This window comes from Vulpes lagopus, chromosome 7 (assembly GCF_018345385.1).
Source record: "Vulpes lagopus strain Blue_001 chromosome 7, ASM1834538v1, whole genome shotgun sequence".
Lineage (NCBI taxonomy): Eukaryota > Metazoa > Chordata > Mammalia > Carnivora > Canidae > Vulpes > Vulpes lagopus.
In genome coordinates this window covers 10,616,235-10,641,851 of record NC_054830.1, presented here as the reverse complement: position 1 = coordinate 10,641,851, position 25,617 = coordinate 10,616,235, and the positions used below count along the sequence as shown (strand labels likewise).

General features: G+C 37.2%; 2 protein-coding genes across 2 annotated transcripts; one reads left to right on the top strand and one right to left on the bottom strand.

Moving 5' to 3' along the window:
- The first annotated feature begins 1,509 nt into the window (after positions 1 to 1,509).
- On the top strand, positions 1,510 to 2,364 carry LOC121495077 (olfactory receptor 7A10-like). Its single transcript, XM_041762371.1, has 2 exons — positions 1,510 to 1,864; positions 2,150 to 2,364. Exons 1-2 carry the CDS (start codon positions 1,510 to 1,512, stop codon positions 2,362 to 2,364), a joined length of 570 nt encoding a protein of 189 aa, XP_041618305.1.
- Positions 2,365 to 16,054: 13,690 nt separating this feature from the next.
- Positions 16,055 to 16,984, bottom strand: LOC121495341 (olfactory receptor-like protein OLF4). The gene has a single exon (XM_041762665.1). The coding sequence runs from the start codon at positions 16,982 to 16,984 to the stop codon at positions 16,055 to 16,057; it is 930 nt and encodes a 309-aa protein (XP_041618599.1).
- Positions 16,985 to 25,617: the final 8,633 nt, after the last annotated feature.

The window sequence follows — 25,617 nt, the reverse complement described above, 5'->3', positions numbered from 1 at the left end:
TACACATGCAAACACACAAATACACATGTATGTACACACACACACACACATACAAACTCGACTGAACAGAGAGAAAGAACATTCATATACTAATAGGAAGGAACTATGCTCAACTTTTTACATATATGGAGTCAATCTATTGACCACCTTAGGAGGATGGATACCACCACCCCCACTACTCTGGTGAGAATATTAACATTTTAGAATAATTTTTTTTCTTCCCAAATTCAAACATCTCATGTGTTATAGATCCAGGATTCAAAACTCATCCATGGATTCCAAGATTTTGTATTTAATATCATTTAGAAAAGTCTTTCACTATTTCATCTTGATAAATTCCTGATATTTTTGTATGTTGTGTATTTCCTTCAGTCAATTGTGGATGTATTCCTTTTATTCATATTTCTAGGGGATGTACATACATTATGCTGTCTTGATACCATAAATACATCACCTTTTTCTTCTTTGGAGAAATTGGTTTTTGCAGCATTATTAGCTATTCTGGTCATATATCTAGGGTTGGAATGCAGCCAGAACCACGGAAGCTTTTTCATCATCATTATCTATCAGGAACAATTTGGGCTCATTAGACCTTTCTCCATTCTCTTTCTTTTCTCTTCCTTTTGAATTTTTTTATACTTAGCTAAATGCAAGACAAAATGGTCATTAAATTAGAGCACCAAGTTACATGTTCATGGAAGTCTTACCAACTGGAATTTGGGGATTTTTCTATACATGTTATAATAATGATAATTTGATATTGAGAGCCTAACTGGTATCATTTCCTTCCTAAATATTGTAGCTGGGGCTGAGAAGAGCCTGGTAGTCACATAGCCCCAGGAGTCTATAGTGTGCCAATATGGGACCTTTAAAATACAGACTCCAGGATCTTAACCAACACTTGGAAATAAGGAAGGGATCTATTTTTGTTGACAGGATCCCTTGGAAACAAATTATTGAAGTGCAAGGAATACTATGAATGAAGGACTCCCTGTGTCTTGAAGTCTCAGCTGCAGTGGGAAGGCAACCTTGTTCTCAACATTCCTGACACCACCTGTAATCACTCTCCCTCTTGCTCATCTCCCGATCACACTGGCTCTATTTTGAATCCTGGACATCCAAAACAAGTGTCTTGCTCCGGTCTTTGCACTGGCTCTTTCTCCTCTAGGGCCCACATGTCCCCAGATATACTTGTGTCTCTCCTACAGATTTCCCTGAGGTCTTTTTCAAATATCACCTTGTTTTGGGTCTTCCTGAACTCCCAGTAAAGATAACACCTCATCCACTTGCTTGTATGCCTCATTTTCCCCCCACATGTCATTTTAATTATAGCATTTTTACCATGTTACTAATGACCATTTCTGTAAAACTTAATCATCTTTTCTAATTCATAATCATCAAAACCACCACATGGAACCAGGAAATGATACACAAATTTCAAGATTTCTTCTTTTAGGATTGTCAAATAAACCAGGACTTCAGCTCCCCATATTTGGACTTTTCCTCTTCATGTACCTCATCACTGTGTTTGGAAACTTGCTCATTATCCTGGCTGTTGGCTCTGACTCTCACCTCCACACTCCCATGTACTTCTTTCTGGCCAACTTGTCCTTTGTAGACATCTGTTTCACCTCAACAACCATCCCCAAGATGCTGGTAAATATACAGACACAGAGCAAATTTATATCATATACAGGATGCATCAGCCAGATCTGCTTTTCCTTACTCTTTGCAGGCTGGGATGACTTTCTCTTGGCTGTGATGGCCTATGATCGTTTTGTGGCCATCTGCCACCCGTTGCACTACATGGTCATCATGAATCCCCGGGTCTGTGGACTGCTGGTTCTGGTGTCCTGGATCATCAGTGTTCTGAATTCCTTATTACAGAGCTTAATGGTTTTGCAGCTTTCCTTCTGTTCAGAGGTGGAAATCCCTCACTTTTTCTGTGAACTCCATCAGATGATCCAACTTGCCTGTTCTGATACCTTTCTTAATGACACAATAATATATGTTTCAGCTGTGCTGTTGGCTGGCGGTCCCCTTACTGGGATCCTTTGCTCATATTCAAAGATTATTTCCTCCATACATAGAATATCATCAGCTCAGGGAAAGTATAAAGCATTTTCCACCTGTGTATCTCATCTGTTGGTTGTTTCCTTATTTTATTGCACTGTCCTGGGAGTGTACCTTAGCTCTGCTGTTACCCAGAGCTCCCATGCAAGTGCAGTAGCCTCGGTAATGTACATGGTCATCACGCCCATGCTGAACCCCTTCATCTACAGTCTGAGGAACAAAGATATAAAGGAGGCTCTGATGAGATTTTTCAGGAGGGCAGTTATAAAAGGAACATTGTGTTGGTGGTGAAGAAGTGCCCTTGATTGCAGGGCTCAAAGTCATATTTTTTGATCACTGTGAAATAGAATTTGCTTCTACATATTTCCTGAAATTTCCATTTCTTAGAATTCAACCTCTCTATACAACTTCAGAAAACTCCATTTACTAAGCTCTCTGCTCTGTGTGATATACATACAATTTTTCCTTTGCCATTTACATATGTGCCCACAGCTCTTCGCAACTTTGGATCAGAAAGATTTGAAAACTTCTATATCTTTTACAGGACCTCTTCGATTTCCTAAAAATGATTTCCTTTCAAATGTTTTTTCAATGACATATATCACACCAAAATTTCCCTAGACTTCTTGAAAGAATAACCATGACTTGTATAACTCAGATGGGTAAAACTGCACTTGGCATAAGGCCATTTATATAATTTCATCATAGAAGAAAATACAAAATCAGTTTTCACATTGGGTTTGTTGTCATTCCTTTTTCCTACTTAACTGCTCTTCCAGATGAGATAGATTTTATTGTTGTCCTCTTAAGCCTCAGCCTATGAATAGCGATCCTATAGGCTAAGAATGCCTGGGATGCTCACCTAGGCCCATGATACTGGTGACTCAACCCTGAGCCAATGTGATGGATGAACTGTCCCTTGTCATTATTGTTGTTGTTGCTGTTGTTGATGATGTCGTTAAAATATAACTGACATCACATTGCATTGATTTCAGGTGCACAATGGAATGATTCAATATTTTATATATTGCAAAGTGATCAAAATAAGTTCGGTTATCATCTGTAAAAAAAAAAAAAACTTTTCTTTCATGATGACAGTTGTCAAGATCCCCTCTCCTAGCTACTTTCAAATCTACAGTACAGTTTTGTTAACTATCATCACCATGCCGGACATGATATCCCCAAGATTTACTCATTTTATAAATGGAAATTTGTGCCTTTTGACACTTTTGCCCATTTCACCCACTCCCCACCCCCAGCACAGGCTATTACCAGTCTGTACTGTGTATCCACAAACTTGGTTTTGTTTTTTAAGAATCCACACTTAAGTGAAATCATATGGTTTTTATCTTCCTCTGTCTGACTTATTTCACTGAGCATAATGCCCCCAAGTTCCATCCATGCTGTCACAAATGCCAGCATTTCATTCACTTTAATGGCTAAGTAATATTCAAATATATATATATATATATATATGTATATATATATATATATATAATTCCAGTAGAGTTAACATATGGTGTTACATTAGTTTCAGGTGTACAATGTAGTCATTCAACATATCCATACATCACTCAGTGCAGCACCTTTCTTTGTCCATTCATCCACTCACGAACATCAAGGTTGTTTCCATGTCTTGGCTATTGTAATTATGCTGTAATGAAATGGGGTTTGCATATCTTTTTGAATTTCAGTCTTTGTTTTCTTCAGATAAATGCTCAGAAGCGGAATTGCTAGATCATGTAGTATTTCTATTTTTAATTTTTCAAGGAACCTCCACACTGTTTTCCATAGTGGCTGCCCCAATTTACAACCACACCAACAGTATTCAGGGTCCTTTTCCTCCACATCTTTATCAACACTTGCTGTTTCTTGTTGTTTTGATACTGAACATTCCAAGAAGTATGAGGTGATATCTCATTGTGCTTCTGATTTGCATTTCCCTGATGAGTAGTGGTGTTGATCATCTTTTCATGGACCTGTTGGCCATCAGTATGTCTTCATTGGAAAAATGTCTATTCAGAACCTCTGCCCATTGTTTAATCAGATTGTTTATTGCTGCTGAATTGTAAGAGTTCTTTATAGATTTTGAATATTTACCCCTTGGATACATGATTTGCAAATATTCCCTGCCATTTCATTTTGTTGATGAAGAAACCATCTACTTTGAGGTAGACCTTGTTTAGTTTTGCTTTTGTTCTCTTGCCTTTGGTGTTAAATCCTAAAACTCATTGCCAAGACCAATATGTTTTCTTCTAAGAGTTTTATGGCTTTGGGTCTTACATTCAAGTCTTTAATCCATTTCGAGTTAATTTTTGCCTATGGTGTAAGATAGTGGTCCAATTGAATTTTTTTTGCATATGACCATTTATTGAAGAGACTGATCCTTCCTTTTATATATTCTTGCCTTCTTTGTCATAAACTAATTAACCACTGATTTGTGAGTTTATTTCTGGACTTTCTATTTCGTTCCATTTAACTGTGTGCTTTTTATGCTAACATCATACCGTTTTGGTTACCATAGCTTGTAATACACTTTGAAATCAGGGAATGTGCTGCTGCCTCCAGCACATGATTGTTTTGGCTATTCGGGTCTTGTGATTCCATAAAATTTGTAGGAGCATTTGTTCTATTTCTGTAAAATATGCTGTTGGAATTTTGACAGGGATTACACTGAATCCACAGATTGCTTTTGGGGAATATGGTCATTTAACAGTATTAATTCTTCCAATCAACATGGAATATATTTCTATTTCTTTTTGTCATCTTTCATTTCTTTCAGCAGTGTCTTATAATTTTCAGTGTGCAGATGTTTGCCTCCTTTTTAAAATTTATTCTTAGGTGTTTTATTCTTCTTGGTGTAGTTGTAAATGGGATTCTTAATATCTTTTTCTGGTGGTTTTTTATTAGTGTATAAAGTTGCAACCAATTTTTGTATATTGACTTTATATCCTGTTGGATTCATTGATTAGTTTTGACAGATTTTTTCTCTTTTTTTAAAAAAATATTTTATATTTATATTTATATTCCCCAAATGAAGGAGAACATATAATGTTTGTCCTTCTCCGATTGACTTACTTCACTCAGCATAATACCCTCCAGTGAAAGGGAATATAAGGGAAGGGAGAAGAAATGTGTGGGAAATATCAGAAAGGGAGACAGAACATAAAGACTCCTAACTCTGGGAAACGAACTAGGGGTGGTGGAAGGGGAGGAGGGTGGGGGCTGGGGGTGAATGGGTGAAGGGCACTGAGGGGGGCACTTGACGGGATGAGCACTGGGTGTTATTCTGTATGTTGGTAAATTGAACACCAATAAAAAATAAATTTATTATTAAAAAATTTAAAAAATATTTTATTTATTTATTCATGGAAGACACACAGAGAGAAGCAGAGACATAGGCAGAAGGAGAAGCAGACTCCCTGGGCTGAGGGAGAGCCTGTTGCGGGACTTGATTCCAGAACTTTGGGATCACAACCTGAGCCAAAGGCGGACACTCAACCACTGAGTCACCCAGGTGCCCCCAGGATTTTTTCTTTTACACAAATCGTTGAATTGCAATGACACGTAAGAAAACACACATTTAAAATGTAAAATTTTCTGAATTCAGGTAATCATACAAAAATTAAGACACCACATAAATCCACTTATGTATAATTCAAGAATTTGCACAAAAGCTTTAAAGTTTGTTATATAATTGTAAAAAATGTACTCAACCTGAAATCTCTGTTTTCTTATTTCTAATTCAGGCAGATGTTGTTAGGAATCAGTACAGTATTTGGAAATATTTGGTGAATCCAGGAAGTCTTCAATGGGTAAAGAGTGTATGCACTTGTATATATGTGTGCATTTGTACATTACTTCCTACAAATACACTCTTACACATGTATGTATGACACAGATTCAATAATCCCATCTTTTATGTTGAAATTAAATCTGAAAGAAATTTGGAGAGGATAGAAATAAAGAGTGAATGTTTGAATTAGCATGAAATCAAAAGAATGTTGGTATTTAGACACAAAAATTTAAAGTAGAATGGGCAAAGTTAATTTTAGTAATAAATTCCTTTTCTTTTTTAACCTAAAGCACAAAGGGCTCAAGGTCAGAATTTATATTACAAATTTTATATTTAAATCTCTCATGTCATGGGAACCTGGCTGTCTCAGTGGGGCAAGTGATTTTTTTTAAGATTTTATTTTTAAGTAATCTCTACTTCCAATGTGGATCTAAAACTCAAAATCCTGAGACCGAGAGTCACATGTCCCATCAACTGAGCCAGCTTGGCAAGCAGAGCATGGAACACTTGATCTCTGGGCCATGAGTTCAAGCCCCACATTGGGCACAGAGATTACTTTAAAAATACATAAAAGGGGCACTTGGGTGGCTTAGCCAGTTGAGGGTCCAACTTTTCATTTTGGTTCATGACATGATCTCAGGGTCCTAGATTTGAGCACCTTGGCAGGATCCATGCTCAGTGGGGAGTCTGTTTCATGATTCTTTCTCCCTCTCCCCCTGTCCTTCCTCTTACTTGCACATGCGTGCTCTCTCTCTCACTCTCTCTCTAAAATAAATAAATAAATCTTTAATAAATACATAAACTAAGTAAGTAAGTCACATTTATGTTTTAGCAATGGGGAATTCACTTTTTACATTCCATTTCAGCAACAGTGCAGAAGCTCTGACTTTATTATTTTTTTTCTCCTATCAGTTAAGGTTGGGTTTCTACACAAAATGCTCTTACCCTAGTGAAGAGAAATGAATTAATTGAGACACAAAATTCGCTTTTCTCCAAAGCAAGTTTATTTGTTAAAAGTCTATATTACATTCCTTTTTTTTTCATTTGTTTTTATTGAAGTTCCATTTGCCAACGTATAGTATAACACTTAGTGCTCATCCCATCGAGTGTCCTCCTCAGTGCCCATCCCCCATCCCCCCACCCACCTCCCCTTCCACAACCCTTTGTTAATTTCCCAGAGTTAGGAGTCTATCATGGTTTGTCTCCCTCTCTAATTTTTCCCATTCAGTTCCTCTCCTTCCCTTATAATCCCTTTCACTATTTCTTATATTCCCCATATGAGTGAAGCCATATGATGGTTGGTCTTCTCCGATTGACTTACTTCACTTGGCATAATACCCTCCAGTTCTATCCATGTCAAAGCAAATGGTGGGTATTTGTCCTTTCTGATGGCTGAGGAATATTCCATTGTATATATAGACCACATCTTCTTTATCAATTCATCTGTCGAAGAATATCATGGCTCTTTCCACAGTTTGGCTATTGTGAACATTGCTGCTATGAACATTGGGGTGCAGGTGTCCTGGCGTTTCACTACATCGGTATCTTTGGGGATAATATCCAGTAGTGCAACTGCTAGATCATAGCATAGTTCTATATTCAACTTTTTGAGGAACCTCCACACTGTTTTCCAGAGTGGCTGTACCAGTTTGCATTCCTATTTCTGCTGTAACAAATTACCACATGAGAGGTGTCAATGAAACAAGTTTATGCTCTGTTTTGGAGGACAGAGGCCTGAAATAAGTCTCAGTGGGCTAAAATCAAGATGTCTGCAGGACCTGATTCCTTCTGGATGCTCCAGGAGAGACTCTTCTTTCCTAACACAGTCTAGTGACACCAAGCATTCTTTTTCCTCATTGCCCTTTCTCCATCTTCAGAGCCAGTGACATGGCATCTTCACATCCCTCTCTGATCCAACTAGTCTGCCTTCTTCTCCCACATTCAGAGGACGGTGGTGATTAGATTAGTTTCACCTGCATAATCTTCGTCCGTCTTAGTTTAAGGTCATGTAATTCGCATCTAATTAGCATCTAATTAGCACCTATTTGGTGGCTAAAGAGCATCATACTAAAGAATGAGTGGGTCGACCAAGAAATTAAAGAATTTTTAAATCGTGGAAACAAATGAAAATGAAAGCACAACTGTTCAAAACCTCTGGGATATAGCAAAGGTAGTCCTAAGGGGAAGTACATAGCAATACAAGTCCCTCTCAGAAAATTAAAAAAGCCTCAAATACACAAGCTACCATTACACCTAAAGGACAGGGAGAAGGAACAGTAAATAAAGCCTAAATCAAGTAGGAAAAGAGAAATAATAAAGATTAGAACAGAAAGTGAAATAAAAAGCAAAACAGTAGAACACATTGATGAAACTAGAAACTGATTCTTTGAAAGAATTAATGAGATTGGTAAACTCCTAGCCAGACTTATCAAAAAGAAAAGAGAAAGGACCCAAATTAATAAAATTATTAACAAAGGAGGAGAGATCACCACCAACACAAAGGAAATACAGACTATTTTAAGAAGATATTATGAGCAATTATATGCCAACAAATTAGGCAACCTGGAAAAAAATGAAAAAATTCTGGAAACTTATAAACTACCAAAATTGAAATAGAAAACCAGAACAGACCCATAAACAGAAAGGAGATAGAGAAGGTATTAAACAATCTCCTAACAAACAAGAGTCCAGGGCCAAATAGCTTCCCAGGGTATTTCTACCAAACATTTAGAGAAGAATTAATATCCATCCTTCTGAATCAGTTTCCAAAAAATAGAAATGGAAGGAAAACTTCCAAACTCATCTATAAGGCCAGCATTACCTTGATTCCCCAAACCAGACAAGGACCTCATCAAAAAGGAGAATTACAGACCAATATCCCTGATGAACATGGATACAAAAATTCTAAGATACTAGCCAGCAAGATCCAACAGTACATTAAAAGGATTATTCACCATAACCAAGTGGAATTTATTCTGGGCTGCAAGGATGGTTCAATATCTGCAAATTAATTATTGTGATACATCACATTAATAAAAGGAAGGACAAGAACCTTAAGACCCTGTCAATTGATGCAGAAAAAGCATTTGACTAAATACAGCATCGTTTCTTGAATAAAACTCTCTATAGTGTAGAGATATATGGAACATACCTCAATAACATAAAAGCCATCTATGAAAATCCCACAACAAATATCACCCTCAATAGAGAAAACCTGAGAGCTTTCCCCCTAAGGTCAGGAACACAACAGGAATGCCCACTCTCACCACTGTTGTTAAACATAGTAACTAGAAGTCCTAGCCTTAGCAATCAGACAAAAAAAAAAAAGAAATAAAGACATTCAAATTGGCAAAGTGGAGGTCAAATGCTCACTCTTCTGCAGATGACATATTTTATGTGGAAAATCGCAAAGACTCCAAAATTGTTAGAACTCATAAGGGAATTCAACAATGTAGCAGGATGCAAAATCAATGCCCAGGAACCAGTTGCATTTCTATATACTAATGAAGAAAGAAAAATTAAAGAATTGATCCCATTTACATAGGGTACCTAGGAATAAACCTAAACAAAGAGGTAACTGATCAATACTCTAAAAACTGCAGAACACTTATGAAAGAAATTGAGGAAGACACAAAGAAATAGAAAAACATTTCACATTCATGGATTCAAATAATAAATATTGTAAAAATGGCTATGCTACCCAGAGCAATCTACACATTCAATGCAATCCCTCTCAAAATACTATCAACATTTTTCACAGAGCTGGAACAATAATCCCAATATTTGTATAGAACCAGAAAATATCCCAAATAGCCAGAAGAATGTTGAAAAAGAAAACCAAAGCTGGGGGCGTCAAAATGTCTGACTTTAAGGTTTATTACAAAACTATGATCATCAAGACATCATGGTACTGGCAGAAAAACAGACATAGAGATCACTGGAACAGAATAGAGAACCCAGAAATGGACCCTCAACTCTATGGGGAACTAATCTTTGGCAAAGCAAGACAGATGTCCAATGGAAAGGACAGTATCTTCAATAAATGTTGCTGGGAAAATTGGATAGTCAAATGAAAAAGAATGAAACTGGTGATTCTCTATACCACTGGTGTAGATAAAATGGACAAGAGACCTAAATGTGAGACAGGAATCCATCAAAATCCTAGAGGAGAACACAGGCATCAACCTCTGTGACCTTGGCTACAGCAACTTCTTACTAGTCATGTCTCCAAAGGCAAGGTAAACAAAAGCAAAATTGAACTATTGGGACTTCATCAAGATAAAAAGCTTCTGCAGAGCAAAGGAAATAGTAAACAAAACTAAAAAGCAACCTACAGAATGGGAGAAGATGTTCACAAATGACGTATCAATTAAAGGACTGGTATCCAAGATCTATAAAGATCTTTTCAAACTCAACACCCAAACCCCAAACAATTCAGTTAAGAAATGGGCATAAGAAATGAAGAGACACTTCTCCAAAGAAGACATACAAATGGCCGAGACACATGAAAAAATATTTCACATCACTTGGCATCAGGGAAATACAAATCATAATGAGATACCACCTCACACCAGTGAGAATGGCTGAAATTAACAAGAGAGGAAACAAAAAATGTTGTTGAGGATGCGGAGAAAAGGGAACCCTCTTGCATTGTTGGTGGGAATGTGAACTGGTGCAGCCACTCTGGAAAACTGTGTGGAGGTTCCTCAAAGAGTTAAAAATAGAACTACGCCATAACCCAGCAATTGCACTATGAGGTATTTACCCCAAAGATAGAAATGTAATGATCCAAAGAAGAATATGGACCCCAGTGTTCATAGCAGAAATGTCTACAAAAAACAAACCGTGTGAGTTGCCAAGATGTCTACTGACAGATGAGTGGATAAAGATGTGTGTGTGTGTCTGTGTGTGTGTGTGTGTGTATACTACTCAGTGATCACAAAGGATAAATCCTTACCATTTACATTCTCGTGGGTGGAACTAGAGGGTATTATGCTAAGTGAAATAGATCAATCAGAGAATGACAATTACCATATGGTTTCACTCATGTGGGGAATATAGGAAACAGCACAGAGGATCATAGGGAAGGAGGGAAAACTGAATGGGAAGAAATCAGAGACAGAGACAAACCACGAGACTCTTAACTATAGGAAACAAATTGAGGGTTGCTGGAGGGGAGGTGGGTGGAGGGTTGGGATAACTGGGTGGTGGGCATTAAGGGGGGCACGTGATGTGATGAGCACTGGGTGTTACATGTAACTGATAAATTATTGAACACTACATCTTAAACTAATGATGTACTCTATGTTGGTTAACTGAAATAAAAAAAAACCATTATCTGTTGCTGCATTCAAAGCATCATAAAACAAAATGATGTAGTATAATTTCTTTATTGTCAAAGAGGATTGTAGGGTAGGGAGTTATTCTGATCTCTACAGGGCTCCTCTTGTGTCCTTTCTCAGGTGTGAATCTCTACATTGTGTTTCTAAGGATCCTCCAGGAATTGTGTGGCTGTACTGTTCTTCTGCCTTGAACCAATTTCTGTCTTTTTACTCCTTTTATATCTGTAGGCTAATCTTCTAGTTATGAGGGAAAAAATGAGTTTATCAAAGTGAATTGTCTTTTTTTTAAAGATTTTATTTATTTATTCATGAGACACACACACACACACACACACACACACACACACACACACACACAGGCAGAGACACAGGCAGAGGGAGAAGCAGGCTCCATGCAGGGAGCCTGACATAGGACTCAATCCCAGGTATCCAGGATCACACCCTGGGCTGAAGCTGGTGCTAAACTGCTGAGCCATCGGGGCTGCCCTCTCCAAGGTATTCTAATATAATTAGGGCTTGGCTCTTTAGCTGAGGCTGACCCAGGGTGGCCTTGGTTTGGATAACTGGGCTCTGCTCCATGTTTCCTCACTTTCTCTGGCAGCCCACTTGGCTTAATTTACTTTTTGTAGGGAAAGTTCTAAGACAGAACAGCAGAAATGCACCAACTCTAAGGTCCACTGTCTCGCCCATTATATTCCAGTGGTCACAGAAGATTGAAAAAATCCTATTTCAGCCAGGATCAAAGGTGGAAGAATAGTCCTGCTGGAAGGTGCTGCCCATATTGCCTTTCACATAGCTGCAGAGAAAGACAGGAATGTGGGCCATCTCTGCAAACAGTCTACCACTGGTGTAAATTTCAATTTGAAAGGTGTCATTTTCACTTACACCCTCAGCAGTGGAATGATCTCTGAGAAGAGAGTGAGACTGAATTATGTGTCTACTGAGTAGTTATGGAAATTCTACTCCAAAGGGTCAGGCTTTCCTCCAAAGGTAAATATTTCCTCCCTGCCCCTTGCCTGTAGATCACTATTCCTAGCCTAAGGAAAGCTCAAAGAAATAAAAGGTTTTCTTTCCAGATGCCTCAGAGAGACCAGGGACCTCATATCTAACTCACTGATTGATGGAGCTAAGAACTGTTGTAGACTGAGGCCATCTCATGGCATCCTTATGTAGATACTGTTTTCCTACTGATTGACCTTCCCAGTGACATATTCATAATGGATACCTAGGAATAAACCTAACCAAAGAGGTAAAGGATCTATACCCTAAAAACTATAGAACACTTCTGAAAGAAATTGAGGAAGACACAAAGAGATGGAAAAATATTCCGCTTATGGATTGGCAGAATTAATATTGTGATAATGTCAATGTTACCCAGGGCAATTTACATGTTTAATGGTTTTCATCCATTACTGTTTTGTTTCTTTATGGAGATGGCTCTGCTGGAGGCAGGTAACATTTGGAATTCAAATAGAAGACAGAGACATAGGAATATTTTTTCTTCATTTTTTCCCCTTTTTATTGAAATGTATTTGACATATAAAATTGTAAATGGTGATTACATATAATATACTAGTGAAATGATCACCACAATAGATTACTGAATACATCCATCGCTTCACATAGTTACCATTTTGTTTGTTGTAAGAATATTTGCTATATGCTGTTGGAAACACTCAAATCTACAATGCAATATAGTTAACCATATGACCATGTTGTACATTACCTTCCCAGAACTCATTCAGTTTATAACTGAAAGTTTGTAGGCTTTCATCAGCATCTTCTCATTTCCCTAAACCCAGCCACAGACAAACCTCAACCTATCTCTGTTTCTATGAGTACAGATTTTTGTATTTCACATATAAGTGAAATCATACAGTATTTGTCTTTCTCTGATTAAATCACTTAGTGTAATGCTCTCAGGGTTCATCCATGTTTTAGCAAAGGAAAGGATGTCTTCCTTTTTTATATGTTGAATTCCATTGTATGAATATGGCATCTTATTAAATCATCTGACAAAGGACTAGGCTGTTTCCATGTCTTGGCTGTTGTAAATAATGCTGCAATGAATGTAAGGGTACAGATATCTGAGATATTCACAAATATGTGGGAATTTAACCATGTACTCATGAACAGCTGGGTGAAAGAGGAAACCAAAAAGGAAATTTAAAAATTTTCAATTTTTCAAATGAAAATGGGAACACAGCCTATCAAAACTTTGGGATGTTGCAAAAGCAGCTCTAAGAGGGAAGTTTATAGTAATAAATGACTCCATTATAAAAATAAAAGAACTTAAGTAAATAACCGTACTTTATGATTTGCATACCTATAAAAAGAAGAATAAACTAAGTCCTAAGGAGAAGAGGAAAAGAAATAACAAATATCAGACCAAACATAAATGATATATAGACTAGAAAATCAATAGAAAAGGTCAAAAAAGCTAGAAGCCAATTTTTTGAAAAGCTGAGCAAAATTGACAAACATTTAGACCAAAGAAAAGAGGTGGCTAAAGATGCAAATAAATCAAATCAGTAGCAGGGCACCTGGGTGGCTCAGTCAATTTAGCATCTGACTCTTGGTTTTAGCTCAGGTCATGATCTCAAAACCTTGCTTTGTGCTTCACGCTCAGTATGGAGTCAGCTTACCTCTCTTCCTCTGAACCTCCTCCCACTCTTTCTGCCTCTCTCTTTTTCTCAAATAAATAAATAAATAAATAACCCTCTCTCCCAGGGTCTGACATATTGCCTCTTTAATTTAATTTTTAAAAATTCAATTTGCCAATATATAGTACATCATTAGTTTCAGATATATTTTTTAATAATTCACCAATAAATAATATTTTAAAAAATTGTTAAAATAAATAAAAATAAAATCACAGAAAATATGTTACCTTAAGCCAATACCATAGAAAGACAAAGAATCATAGGAGACCTCTATGAACAATTTACCTCCAACAAATTGGACAACCTGGAGGACATGGATAAAGGCTTATAAACTTATAAGGCACCAGGACTAAATCAGGAAGAAATAGGAAATATGAACAAACCAATAATGAACAAGGCTCTTAAATCAGTAATTAAAAAATCTCCCACCAAAGAAAAGCCCAGGACCAGAGAGCTCCACAGGTGAACTCTACTAATCACTTAAGAAGAATTAATGACAATCCTTTTCAAACCCTTCCAGAAACTTATACATTCTCAGCTTCATTTAACAAGGCCAGCATTACCCTGACACCAAAGCCAGAAAAGGTCAGTACAAAAATAGAAAACCATAAACCAGTATCTCTGATGAACCACAGACACAAATTAAAAAAATATATTAGGAAACTGAATTAAGAGCTCACTGAAGGGATTATATACCATGATCACATGGGATTTATCAGTCAGATCTAAGGATGGCTCAACATAAGCAGTTCAATAAATGTGATACACTCCATTGATACACTCTGCTGGGGATACCAACAGAAACCAGATTTCTCCAACATGTGATTTAAAAAAAATTATCTTATATTCTTTACCTTTGGCATGGCTTGTTACACAGCAATAGCTGACTGATACAATAATCAATGTAAACAGAACTGAAAATGTTAAGAATAATCCAATGATTCTCATTTATATATTTCTTCTGATATTTGATGGCCTGGCTGTTCATACTTATTTCAGATAACTGTACTAAAAAGTGACTACTATGGAGATTCCCTTCCAGATAACTGGTAGAGGTTGAAAAGTCCTCTGTGTTTTTGCAGGAATAACTTGTGGGAACCTCAGTCACACGTTTCCATATCCATAGCATTACTGGGTAGGAATTCCAGCTCTTGTCTGAGTCATCCTTTGATCATAGGATTGAAGAGAGTTTAGAACATAAAAAATGTAGATTAATGACAGAGTGAATACACTTACTGTTCACTCACACTATAGCATTTATGATAACATTTTCAAATGGGGAGATTTTAGGCTTAAGGTAATGGAAGGAGTCATATTTGTAGACAGGGCTTGAAATTTTCAAAGAAAAACAGCAAAATCATCCAATTAAAGGATACAAAATCTGCCATTAAATTCTTCATTCTAATTAATAAAATCCTTTATTGGACGCCATATATTCCACACTTCAATGATTATACATCCATCACCAAAAACACATCTTCCACAATAAAATATCCTGTGATAGAAAATTTTACTTCATGCCTTTTTGGGTCTTCCTGATACTGAACTCATGCTAAGTCAAATGGCTTATGCAAATTTCTCTTTCTGTAGATTATACTTGGAAGGTGTTTTTCAAAAGCAGTTCTTGCCTTACTGTTCAGTGCCAGGGATACTGTGGATGCTGAACTGATAAGAGAATGGGATCCTAATAATGACCATAAACCTCATGACTAGCTATAAACAAACTAGTGGATTAAAGTCTATATTATCAAGAAGAGCATTTAAGGTAGTAGTGTAGAAAGGAATGGCATATTCAGAATGATAAAGTGTGATCTCAAAATTTCCTCTACAATAAAATTATAGAAATGGTCTCAGTTGCCAAATGTACTTTATTTTATTAAACTAGGACAATTCATCAGTACATGAGGCAAATTTATATCTCCAATTCTTTCTGATTGAATGTTGGTACTCACTTTGGAAATTAAGAAAACAAAAGGGAAATTGCTCATTACCAGTAGGACCAGAAAGTTCAACAAAGGAACTTAATTATATCCAATAAAGCAGTTGAAATTTAGAAACATTGAAACTCCAGGATATAAATAGAGGGATTAAGTTCTTTCATGATTTGATTACAGAATCACAATTTCTAGCTATTAGGCATTAAGCCTGCAATCATAGACACTTGTTGAAAAATGGTTCTTTTATGGCTTCCCTCTGAAAAATACATTTAGAGCTCCTTTTATGTCTTTGTTCCTGAGGCTGTAGATGAAGGGGTTCAGCATGGGGGTGACCACTGTGTACATCACTGAGGCCACTGAACTTGTGTGGGTGCTCTGGGGAGCAGCAGAGCTAAGGTACACTCCTAGGCTTGTACAATAAAATAAGGAGACAACCGAGAGGTGAGAAGCACAGGTGGAAAATGCTTTATACTTGCTGTGAGCTGATGAGATCCCACGTATAGAAGAAACTATCTTGAAATAAGAGTAAAGGACTCCAACCAGGGGAGCAACCCCCAGCAATATAGCTGCAAAATACAACACCATATTATTAAGAAAGGTGTCAGAACAGGCAAGTTGGATCATCTGATTGAGTTCACAGAAAAAGTGGGGGATTTGGAAGTGTGTACAGAAGGACAGCCGCAACACCATTAAGGTTTGTAACAAAGAATGCAAGGCACTCATGATCCAGGACACCAGTAGTAGTAGTGAACAGAGCTGAGGGTTCATGATGATCATGTAGTGCAGGGGGTAGCAGATGGCCATGTAGCGATCATAGGCCATCACAGTCAGGAGAAAATTGTCTATACCTGCAAAAAGTATGAAAAAGTACATCTGTATGATGCAGCTTTCATAAGTTATGACTTTTCTTTGTGTTTGTATATTTACCAGCATCTTTGGGATGGTGGTACAGGTGAAACAGATGTCTACAAAGGACAGATTGGCAAGGAAGAAGTACATGGGGGTGTGGAGGTGAGAGTCAGAGCTGACAGCCAGGATGAGGAGCAGGTTCCCAAGTATGGTGACCAGGTACATGGACAGGAACAGCCCAAAGAGGAAGGGCTGCAATTTTGGTTCCTCTGAAAATCCCAGAAGGAGAAATTCTGGAATTCGTGTATCATTCTCTAGTTCCATGTAGTGGACAGGACTACCAAAATAAGAGAAAAACATGACACAATCATGCATTACTAACCTGGAAGATACATTATTGTTTATATTTTGCATCAAGAAGTTAATTTTTATGTTTGTTTATAGAACGTGATAAAAGCACTAAGTACCAGGAATAGAAGGAAACAGTCTCAACATAAAGCCATTTATGAAAAACCCACAGCAAGCATGATACTTAATAGAGAGGGTGAACATTTTTCTTGTACAACCAGGAACACAAAATGAATGCCTGATTTCACAACTTCTACTCAACATAACACTGGAAGTTCTAGCCAGAACAATTAAAGAAAGTAAAAGAAATAAAAGGCAACAAAACTGGAAAGGAAGAAATGAATTATGTATGCAGACTGTGTGATATTATGGGTAGAAAATCCTAAAGATGCCACACAAACACTAATAGGACTAATAAGTTAATTCAGCCAAGTAACTGCATACGAAGGCAACCATCAAATAATCAGTTGCATTTCTACATACAGTGAATAATAGGAATAGGAAATAAATAATTACAGGTATGTGACATCCAAAACAATAAGACTATCACCTCACACCAGTCAGAATGGCTAGTATAAATGACAAGAAGTAATAAGTGTTATTAAGGATATGGAGAAGGGGGAAACTTTGTGCATGGTTGGTAGAAATGCAAACTGGTACAGTTACTGTGGAAAAAGCATGGATGTTTCTCAAAAAAATTAAAAAAACAAATAACACATGATCAAGTAATTCCACTCCCCAAAGAAGACAAAAACACTAAATCGAAAATATATATGCACCCCACATTTATTGCAACATTGTTTACAATAGCCAAGACATGGAAATAGCCCAATTGTCCATCAATAGATAAATGGATAAGATTTTTTTGTGTACATATATATACAATGCAATATTACTCAGTCATAAAAAAAGAATGAGGTCTTGCCATTTGCAACAACATAGGTGGATCTAGAGGATGCTATAGTAAGTGAAATAGGTCAGTGAGAGACAAATACCATATCACATCACTTATATGCGGAACCTAAAAACAGAACAATTGAACAAACAAACAGAAAAATAGACACTTAAATTCAGAGAGCAAACTGATATTTGCCAGAAAGGTATTTTTCAGGATAGAGAAATGGTATCAACAGGTACAAATGATATTTTGCCATTTGCAAAAACATGGGTGAATCCAGAGTGAAAGAAGTGAAAGAAGTCACTTAGAGAAAGACAAATGCCATATGTACTTATTCATATATGGAATTTAAGAAAGAAAACAAATGAACAAAAAAAAAAAAAAGAAAAAAAACAAAAACCCATACTCTTCAATATGGAGAATAAACTGATGGTTGCCAGGGGAGGTGGGTTGGGAGATGAGTGAAATTGGTGAAGGGGATTAAAAGTAGACTTATTCACAATGAACACTGAGTAATGTATCCAATTGTCTAATCACTATATTGTAAGTCTGAAACTAATATAACACTGCATGTCAGTTATACAGAAATTAAAAATAAAATTTTAAAAATACAAAGAATCTGCCTAAAGTCCTTAAAATTACCAAAAACTCTCCAAAAAAAAAACCTAAATAAAATATACAGGCAAAATCATCCTAATTAAGGCAAGAAACTGAGAAGAAAGAAGTTACAAATTAACTAATAGAATTTAAAACATTTTTTAAAAGTTTTATTTATTCATGAGAGACGGAAAGAGATAGAGGGAGAGGCAGAGACACAGGCAGAGGGAAAAGCAGGCTCCATGCAGGGAGCCTGCTATGGGACTCGATCCCAGGTCTCTAGGATCAAACCCTAGGCTGAAGGCGGCGCTAAACCGCTGGGCCACCAGGGCTGCCCAATTTAAAACATATTTTTATGGCCAAAATCTCTCCATAGAATTTAATATAGAAACAAGGATCTGTAAAAATCCTTTGAAATGCTGATAGCTACAGAAAGGGGGCATAGAATATATGGGCATATGATAATAATGGGCAAATCAAAATGGTGACCAAATATACTAATTTTCCTCAAACTCACAAATCATTTATGAAAACAACAAAAAACCCCTTTCCACAGCCACAAGCCTGTCAAAAAACTTAAAAAGCTGTCATACCAATTGGGTTTGGAACTTTTAACCAGGCAGCAGAGTGGTACTCTTTAATTTTCATTGCAGAAATGTGATGTGCTATATAAAATTTGGGGGAAATAATCCAAAAACAGCTATAAGTATTAAAAATATAGATATGCCTTATCTCAGAGTTTCTCAATCTCAGCACTATTTACATTCTGGCCCAGATTAATCTCTGTGCTGGGGTTTGTCCTGGGCATTGTAGGATGTTTACAGCATCCCTGGCCTCTAGTGACACCTCCCCTATCTGACAGCCTAATATGTCTCTGAACATTGCTCAATGTCCTTGGAAGACAAAACAGCTCCTGGTGGAGAACCAGTATTTTAACTCAATCTCAAAATATTTTTGTATAATTGATATAACATCAATTTGATGAGAAAGAACATGAAAAATTCTCAAAGGGGTAAATGACACAGCCACACTAAAATATTATGCAATCATTGAAATAATACATTAGCATTATATTAGATGATGGAGGCAAGTCTGTAAGGTATTGCTGAAGGAAATAAGCTATTAAAAAATTGGATCAGAGCATAAAAAGCATGTATAATGTGCATAAGATTCTATTATGAATTTGTATAAAAGTGTATGAATTTATATAAAAGTAAATGAATAGTGCATAAGAATTTATTTATGAATTTGTATAACGTGCCTGGTGGCTCAGTTGGTGAAGCAACTTTGGCTCAGGTGATGATCCAGGGGTCAGGGTTCCGGGATCCAGCCCAGTATCTGGCTCTCTGCTCAGTGGGGAGCCTGATTCTCCCTCTCCTTCTGCCCCTCCACTCCTCTTGTGCTCTCTCTCTCACTTTCTGTCTCTCACTCTCAATAAATAAAATATTTTTAAAAAAAGAATGTATGACAATGGAATATTGCCATTAGAAACAACAAATACCCACTATTTGCTTCAAAGTGGATGGACCTGGAGGGTATTATGCTGAGTGAAGCAAGTCAATCAGAGAAGGACAAACATATGGTCTCATTCATTTGGGGAATATAAAAAATAGTGAAAGAGAATAAAGGGGAAAGGAGAGAAAATGAGTGGGAAATATCAGTGAGAGTGACAGAACATGAGAGACATCTAACTCTGGGAAACGAACAAGGGGTGGTGGAAAGGGAGGTGGGCAGGGGGTTGGGGTGACTGGGTTATGGGCACTGAGGGGGGCACTTGATGGATGCGCACTGAGTGTTATGCTATATGTTGGCAAATCAAACTCCAATTAAAAATATATACAAAAAGTTTAAAAAAGAATGTATAAATATTTGTGTGTGCATAATATAGAAACATACCTTTTTTTTGAGAGAGAGAGAGAGAGAAAGAGCACAGAAGCTAGGTGGGGGAGTGACAGAAGGAGAGGCAGAGAGAGGAACGCAAGCAGGCTCTTCAATCAGCCCAGAGTCCAACTCAGGGCTCCATCTCATGACCCTGAGATCATGATCATGACCCTGAGCTGAAATCAAGAGTCAGATGCTTAATGAACTGAACCCCTCAGGTGCCCCCAAGGAATGTTAAGTTTTAAAAGAAGCTAAGAGCCTATGGAACAAAGGAGAGCAGTAGGAATGAGACTAAGCTTAAGTATGGAGCTATCTCAAAAACAGACTGAAACACAATGACAATCTCAAACCAAATTTATAGAGAGGCATAAAATAGTATTAATGTAATAACATCACATGGATCACTAATTCAAGATTAAAGTGCTAAAGACTTGGAAATGGGGACTGGCTGGCTCAGTTGGTAGAGCATGTGGCTCCTGTTTTGGGGCATGTGACTTTGAGCCCCACCCTGGCTGTGCAGATTACTTCAAAAAAACATAAAATTTGGAAGTAAAAGAATATAACAAAAAAAGCGGGTAGGAAGCATTATCAAAAGTGATGCTTTCATGTCAAATAGAAATATATGAATTCATATTTGTTTAGAAAGAAAAGGTGAATGTTAGTCAAACAATAAAGAAGAATATCTTCCAAATGATGCCGGCAGGTGACATGACTTTGAGAAATAGATGGAATCATGAGAGGCCAAAAGGTTTAATAAGAAATAACAGAAATCTGAAGACAGATTGGAAGTATGTATAAAAGGTGATACTTTATACATTAATCCAAATGATGCAGAAGAACTTTCTACACTCAAGCAAGAGAGAGAAGGAAAATATGACCAAATGATAAATTTGAGCACGCAAAATATATTAACTTTCCTACTACCCTGTGATACATCTACATGCACATAAAGGAACTGAACATCAAACAGCAAATTTGGTGGAAACTCCAATTCTTATGTTTGAAAAAAATGCAATCAACAACAGGAATTTAAACACTCCAACCCCACCAAACAAAAACACACAACTGGTGCAATTTGCAACAGAGAAAGAAAACATCTAAGAAATCTACAAATATACTAATGCTCACTAATAAAGAAATAATCACAATGCAAGACTTTTATAGTCTACCCCTTTTTACCTGTTACGTATTTTTTTAAAAAAATTGATTGGAATACCCAGCATGAAAAATGACACTGTGAATGTATGTCTCATGATCGATTGATCTGGATCTTTCTCATCAATATGGGAACATACTTGAATTTTCCCTGGCTTAAAAGAATAAAAGTAATGCCCTCCCTTGACTGCATATCCCTTGTAGCTATATTATAATTCTCTATTCCCCTTCATTGCAAAGATTCTTGGACTCGTGTTGTACTTTTATTGGGACCACTTTGTGCCACCTATCACCGCTTTTCCTTCAGCACTAGTTAATCCTCAACAATCTCCCCTGCATGGTTGATTTCAATGTTTATTATTCTTTTGGGGATCATAAATATATTATTTACTTGAGCAAGCCAACAACTGCAGTGATGTCCTGGTGCTGGGCTAGGCTGGACTGATTCTTAGGTGGCTTCAGGTAAACATTCTCACCCTTCTATTCTCTCTGGCTTTTTCCTATACTGCCTGCTGAATTTTCAGACTCACCTGCATGGGGATCTCTGTGTGGAAGTCTGTATTCCTCCCTCAATGATTGATGATGGATGCTGAAGCTCTGTTTTCCAACAATCCAGCAGGAGTCTCCTAGCTAGACTTAGGACTCCAGAAGAAATACCCATGTCCCATTCTGCCCAAGGTTGTACCTGCTGAGGGACAACAGCAGAAGAGATATATACCGCTTCCCATTTGCTTCTTAGGCATATTTCCATCCTGTTTCTCCAACCCCTGGGCACATTATCCCCCATGGGAAATTTCTCTGGGAAGATGAACTTTTTTCCTGTAGTTTCCTGCCCCAGGAGACCAGCTTACAAGTCAGGTGAATCCAGTTCTTATTGTCCCCTGAACTCACCTGCCTCCCACAGAACTAACCTCCTAGCACCTTATCCCAACACTGAGTTAATAATTTCCCCAAATCTAAGAGTGACGGACTTTTCTTTATGAGGCTCCTTGGGTCTCCCAAGCATTGACTCATGGTGGGAACAGCACTGGTATCTCCAGAAGATTGCTACTCCCTGCTTCAACAGGTGAAGAACTGTATTCCTTTGGCATAAAGCCATGAGTACTATGGTCCTTGGCTTCCATGACACTTTTGCCAAAACAAGTAAGAGTTCAATGCTTTAACATAAATTAAGAGTTGTTGTTTTGTCTAAATTTATAAAATATTTGGGTAATTAAAAGGTATACAGTTAGATATAGAGCTTCAGGTTCACTGGATGAAAGAGTTCTGGAGATGGATAGTGGTCCCAGCTGCACAACAATATGAATGTATTTACTCCTGCTGAGTTATGCACTTAAAATTGGTTAAGGGGCACCTTGGTGGCTAAGTCAATCTAGCCTCTGACTCCAGATCTCAACTCAGGTCTTGATCTCCATAAATTCAAGCCCTGCTTTGGGCTCCCTGTTTGGCATGAAGACTACTTAAAAATAAAAAAAATTAAAAATTTTAAAAAATAAATGGTTAAGAGGTGGGTGAAAGAGATCATTGGGATTGAAGAGCTCACTTGCCACGATGAGCACCAGGTGATGTATGGAAGTGTTGAATCACTAAACTCTACACCTGAAACAACTATCATGCTGTATGTTATCTAACTGGAATTTAAATAAAAACTTTAAAAAAGAACACACTTAATAAGTACTAAGAAATGTCTAGAGCTGTTGAATCATATATTGTACTCCTGAAACTAATAAAACACCGTATGTTAATTATATTTTAACAAATTTTTAAAAGCAAAAATAAGGAATAAATTTTCAAAAAGACAAAAGGATAAAAAGATTAGCTATTATTGTCCAGGTGGGACTCAGGTAATCATAATGGTCCTCCAAATGTTGACGAGGGAGACAAAAGAGTTGGTGTCAGAGAGATTTTGAAAATCATACCCTGGTGGCTCTGAAGGTGGAGGCAGAGCCACGAACCCAGGAATGCAGGGAGCCAGCAAGAGAGACAGGAATTGGAAGGAAATCGATTCTTCCTTGAGCTTCTAGACATTAAACACTGCAGACATGTTACTATTAGCAGTATGAAGCTCCTTTCAAGCTTCTGACTTCATAACCATAAGAGCACTTACATGTTTGTTTTAAGCAACTAATGTGGGGATATTTTGTATCAGCAGAAGGAATCTCATATGGACATAGTCAATAAAATTATTTGGGGAAACTGAGTTTAAGCCTCTCAATTCATTCATCAGCTTCCTTTGGATAAGAGAAATTTATATTAAAAGCCCACAGTAGATAGAAAGGAAATTTTAAATCGATGTGGTTACATTATGCCCTATCAGCTCACACAGTGAATTCCTCGTGGCATAAATGTGTGATCTGACTCTGAGGCCTTAAAGACAGTGCAGGAAAGGAACTCATGGTCAAAATTAAGGTCACTCATTGTAATTTCCATCTTTGTCTGTATTTCTGCATCCTTTTATTTCACATAAATTCAAAATTTCATTCTTTTTTAGTGCTATCCTCTTCAGCTTCCTCAAGATTCATATCAACATAAAAGATGAAATCTTTTTTAATTTATTTTTTATTTTTTTATTTTTGTAAATTTATTTTTATTGGTGTTTAATTTGCCAACATATAGAATAACACCCAGTGCTCATCCCATTAAGTGCCCCCCTCAGTGCCTGTCACCCAATCACCCCCATCCCCCGCCCACCTTCCCTTCCCCCACCCCTACTTTGAAAAGATGAAATCATAAATGCATCTGAGGATGTACACATGTGAGTGAGCTTATTTGAAAGTAAATAGACACATCACATCTTGTTCCCTCTTTAATGCCCATCACCCTGTTACCCTATCCCCCATCCTCCTCCCTCCAACAACCATCAGTTTGTTTCCTAGAGTTAAGAGTATGTCATGGTTTTTTTCTCCCTCTCTGAATTTAAATTTTAAAAAAAGAAAGTAAGTGTCTGCAAACACACACATATACAAGAAACGACCATTACCCTCAAGTGTTTTCTTTAAGGTAAAAAGGAACTTCCACACATTTTATTCATTCCCAAAAATGTCCATATAAGTTGTTTAGAAGCCCACGTTGCCTTCAGAAATAAGGAGTGTGAGGCTCAGGATTCTTAAAAGTTTAGTAACAAGTTAACAAAGGAGTTAAAACTTATGTACAGATTTAAATTATACACAATAGAAACTTGCACTGTGTACTCTTCATTTTCATATAGGTCCTTTAATTCACCAAAGTGTACCATTGACATATGTAGGTTATTGGGTGCAATTATACTCCAATGACTTATTCTGTGGAAATAATCTAATGGTGCCTGGATATAGGTAGGATTCAGAATAAAGGTAGCTCATTCTCACTTAAAGGGGTGTGAGATGCCACTTTTAATGGGGAAGAAAGTCAAGAATTAATATGGATGTATCAACAATGGAATTAAATTTAAATAATTCATGATAAACCATTTTTTTCTATGAATAGAAGATTAATCTACATATGGAAATGTAACAATAAGAGCATACATGCTGGCTGAGACAGAAGAGCATGACAGCCCCACACAACACCATGGTTCACCCTTAGAAAAACTATGTAGAGATTCTGACTCAACTCCAGATCCATGAGAAGCCCAGCAGAGATCAGAAACACTCCCTAGCATGTAATTCCATTTGATTATAAAAGTTATTGTGATACCACTTTTGCCAAGGACAGTCTGTTATACAGCAAGAGCTGACTGATGCAATAATCCAAGTGAACAGAGCTGAGGCAGTTAGAACATGTGCTGCTTTTTATTTGTGGCATATGATCTGACTTTAAGAAGAGCAGTCATGATCATTCTGTGATTCAAGTTTATTTCTGATGACTTTGTGAACAAGTGACTATATGTGGGCTCCCTGCCAGGTAACTGGGAGAGTTTGAAGCACATGCATGTTTCTGCAGAAACACTGGTGAACCTAAACCACAGGAATGGCAGTACTTCCAACTCTCCAGTGAAGCATCCTCTGATCATACAGGTGGAAGAGATTTGAGGGCAGGAAGGAGGTATGAAATGGGTGATGATGATACTGTTCATTTGCCATTCCTTAGCATTTGTAAC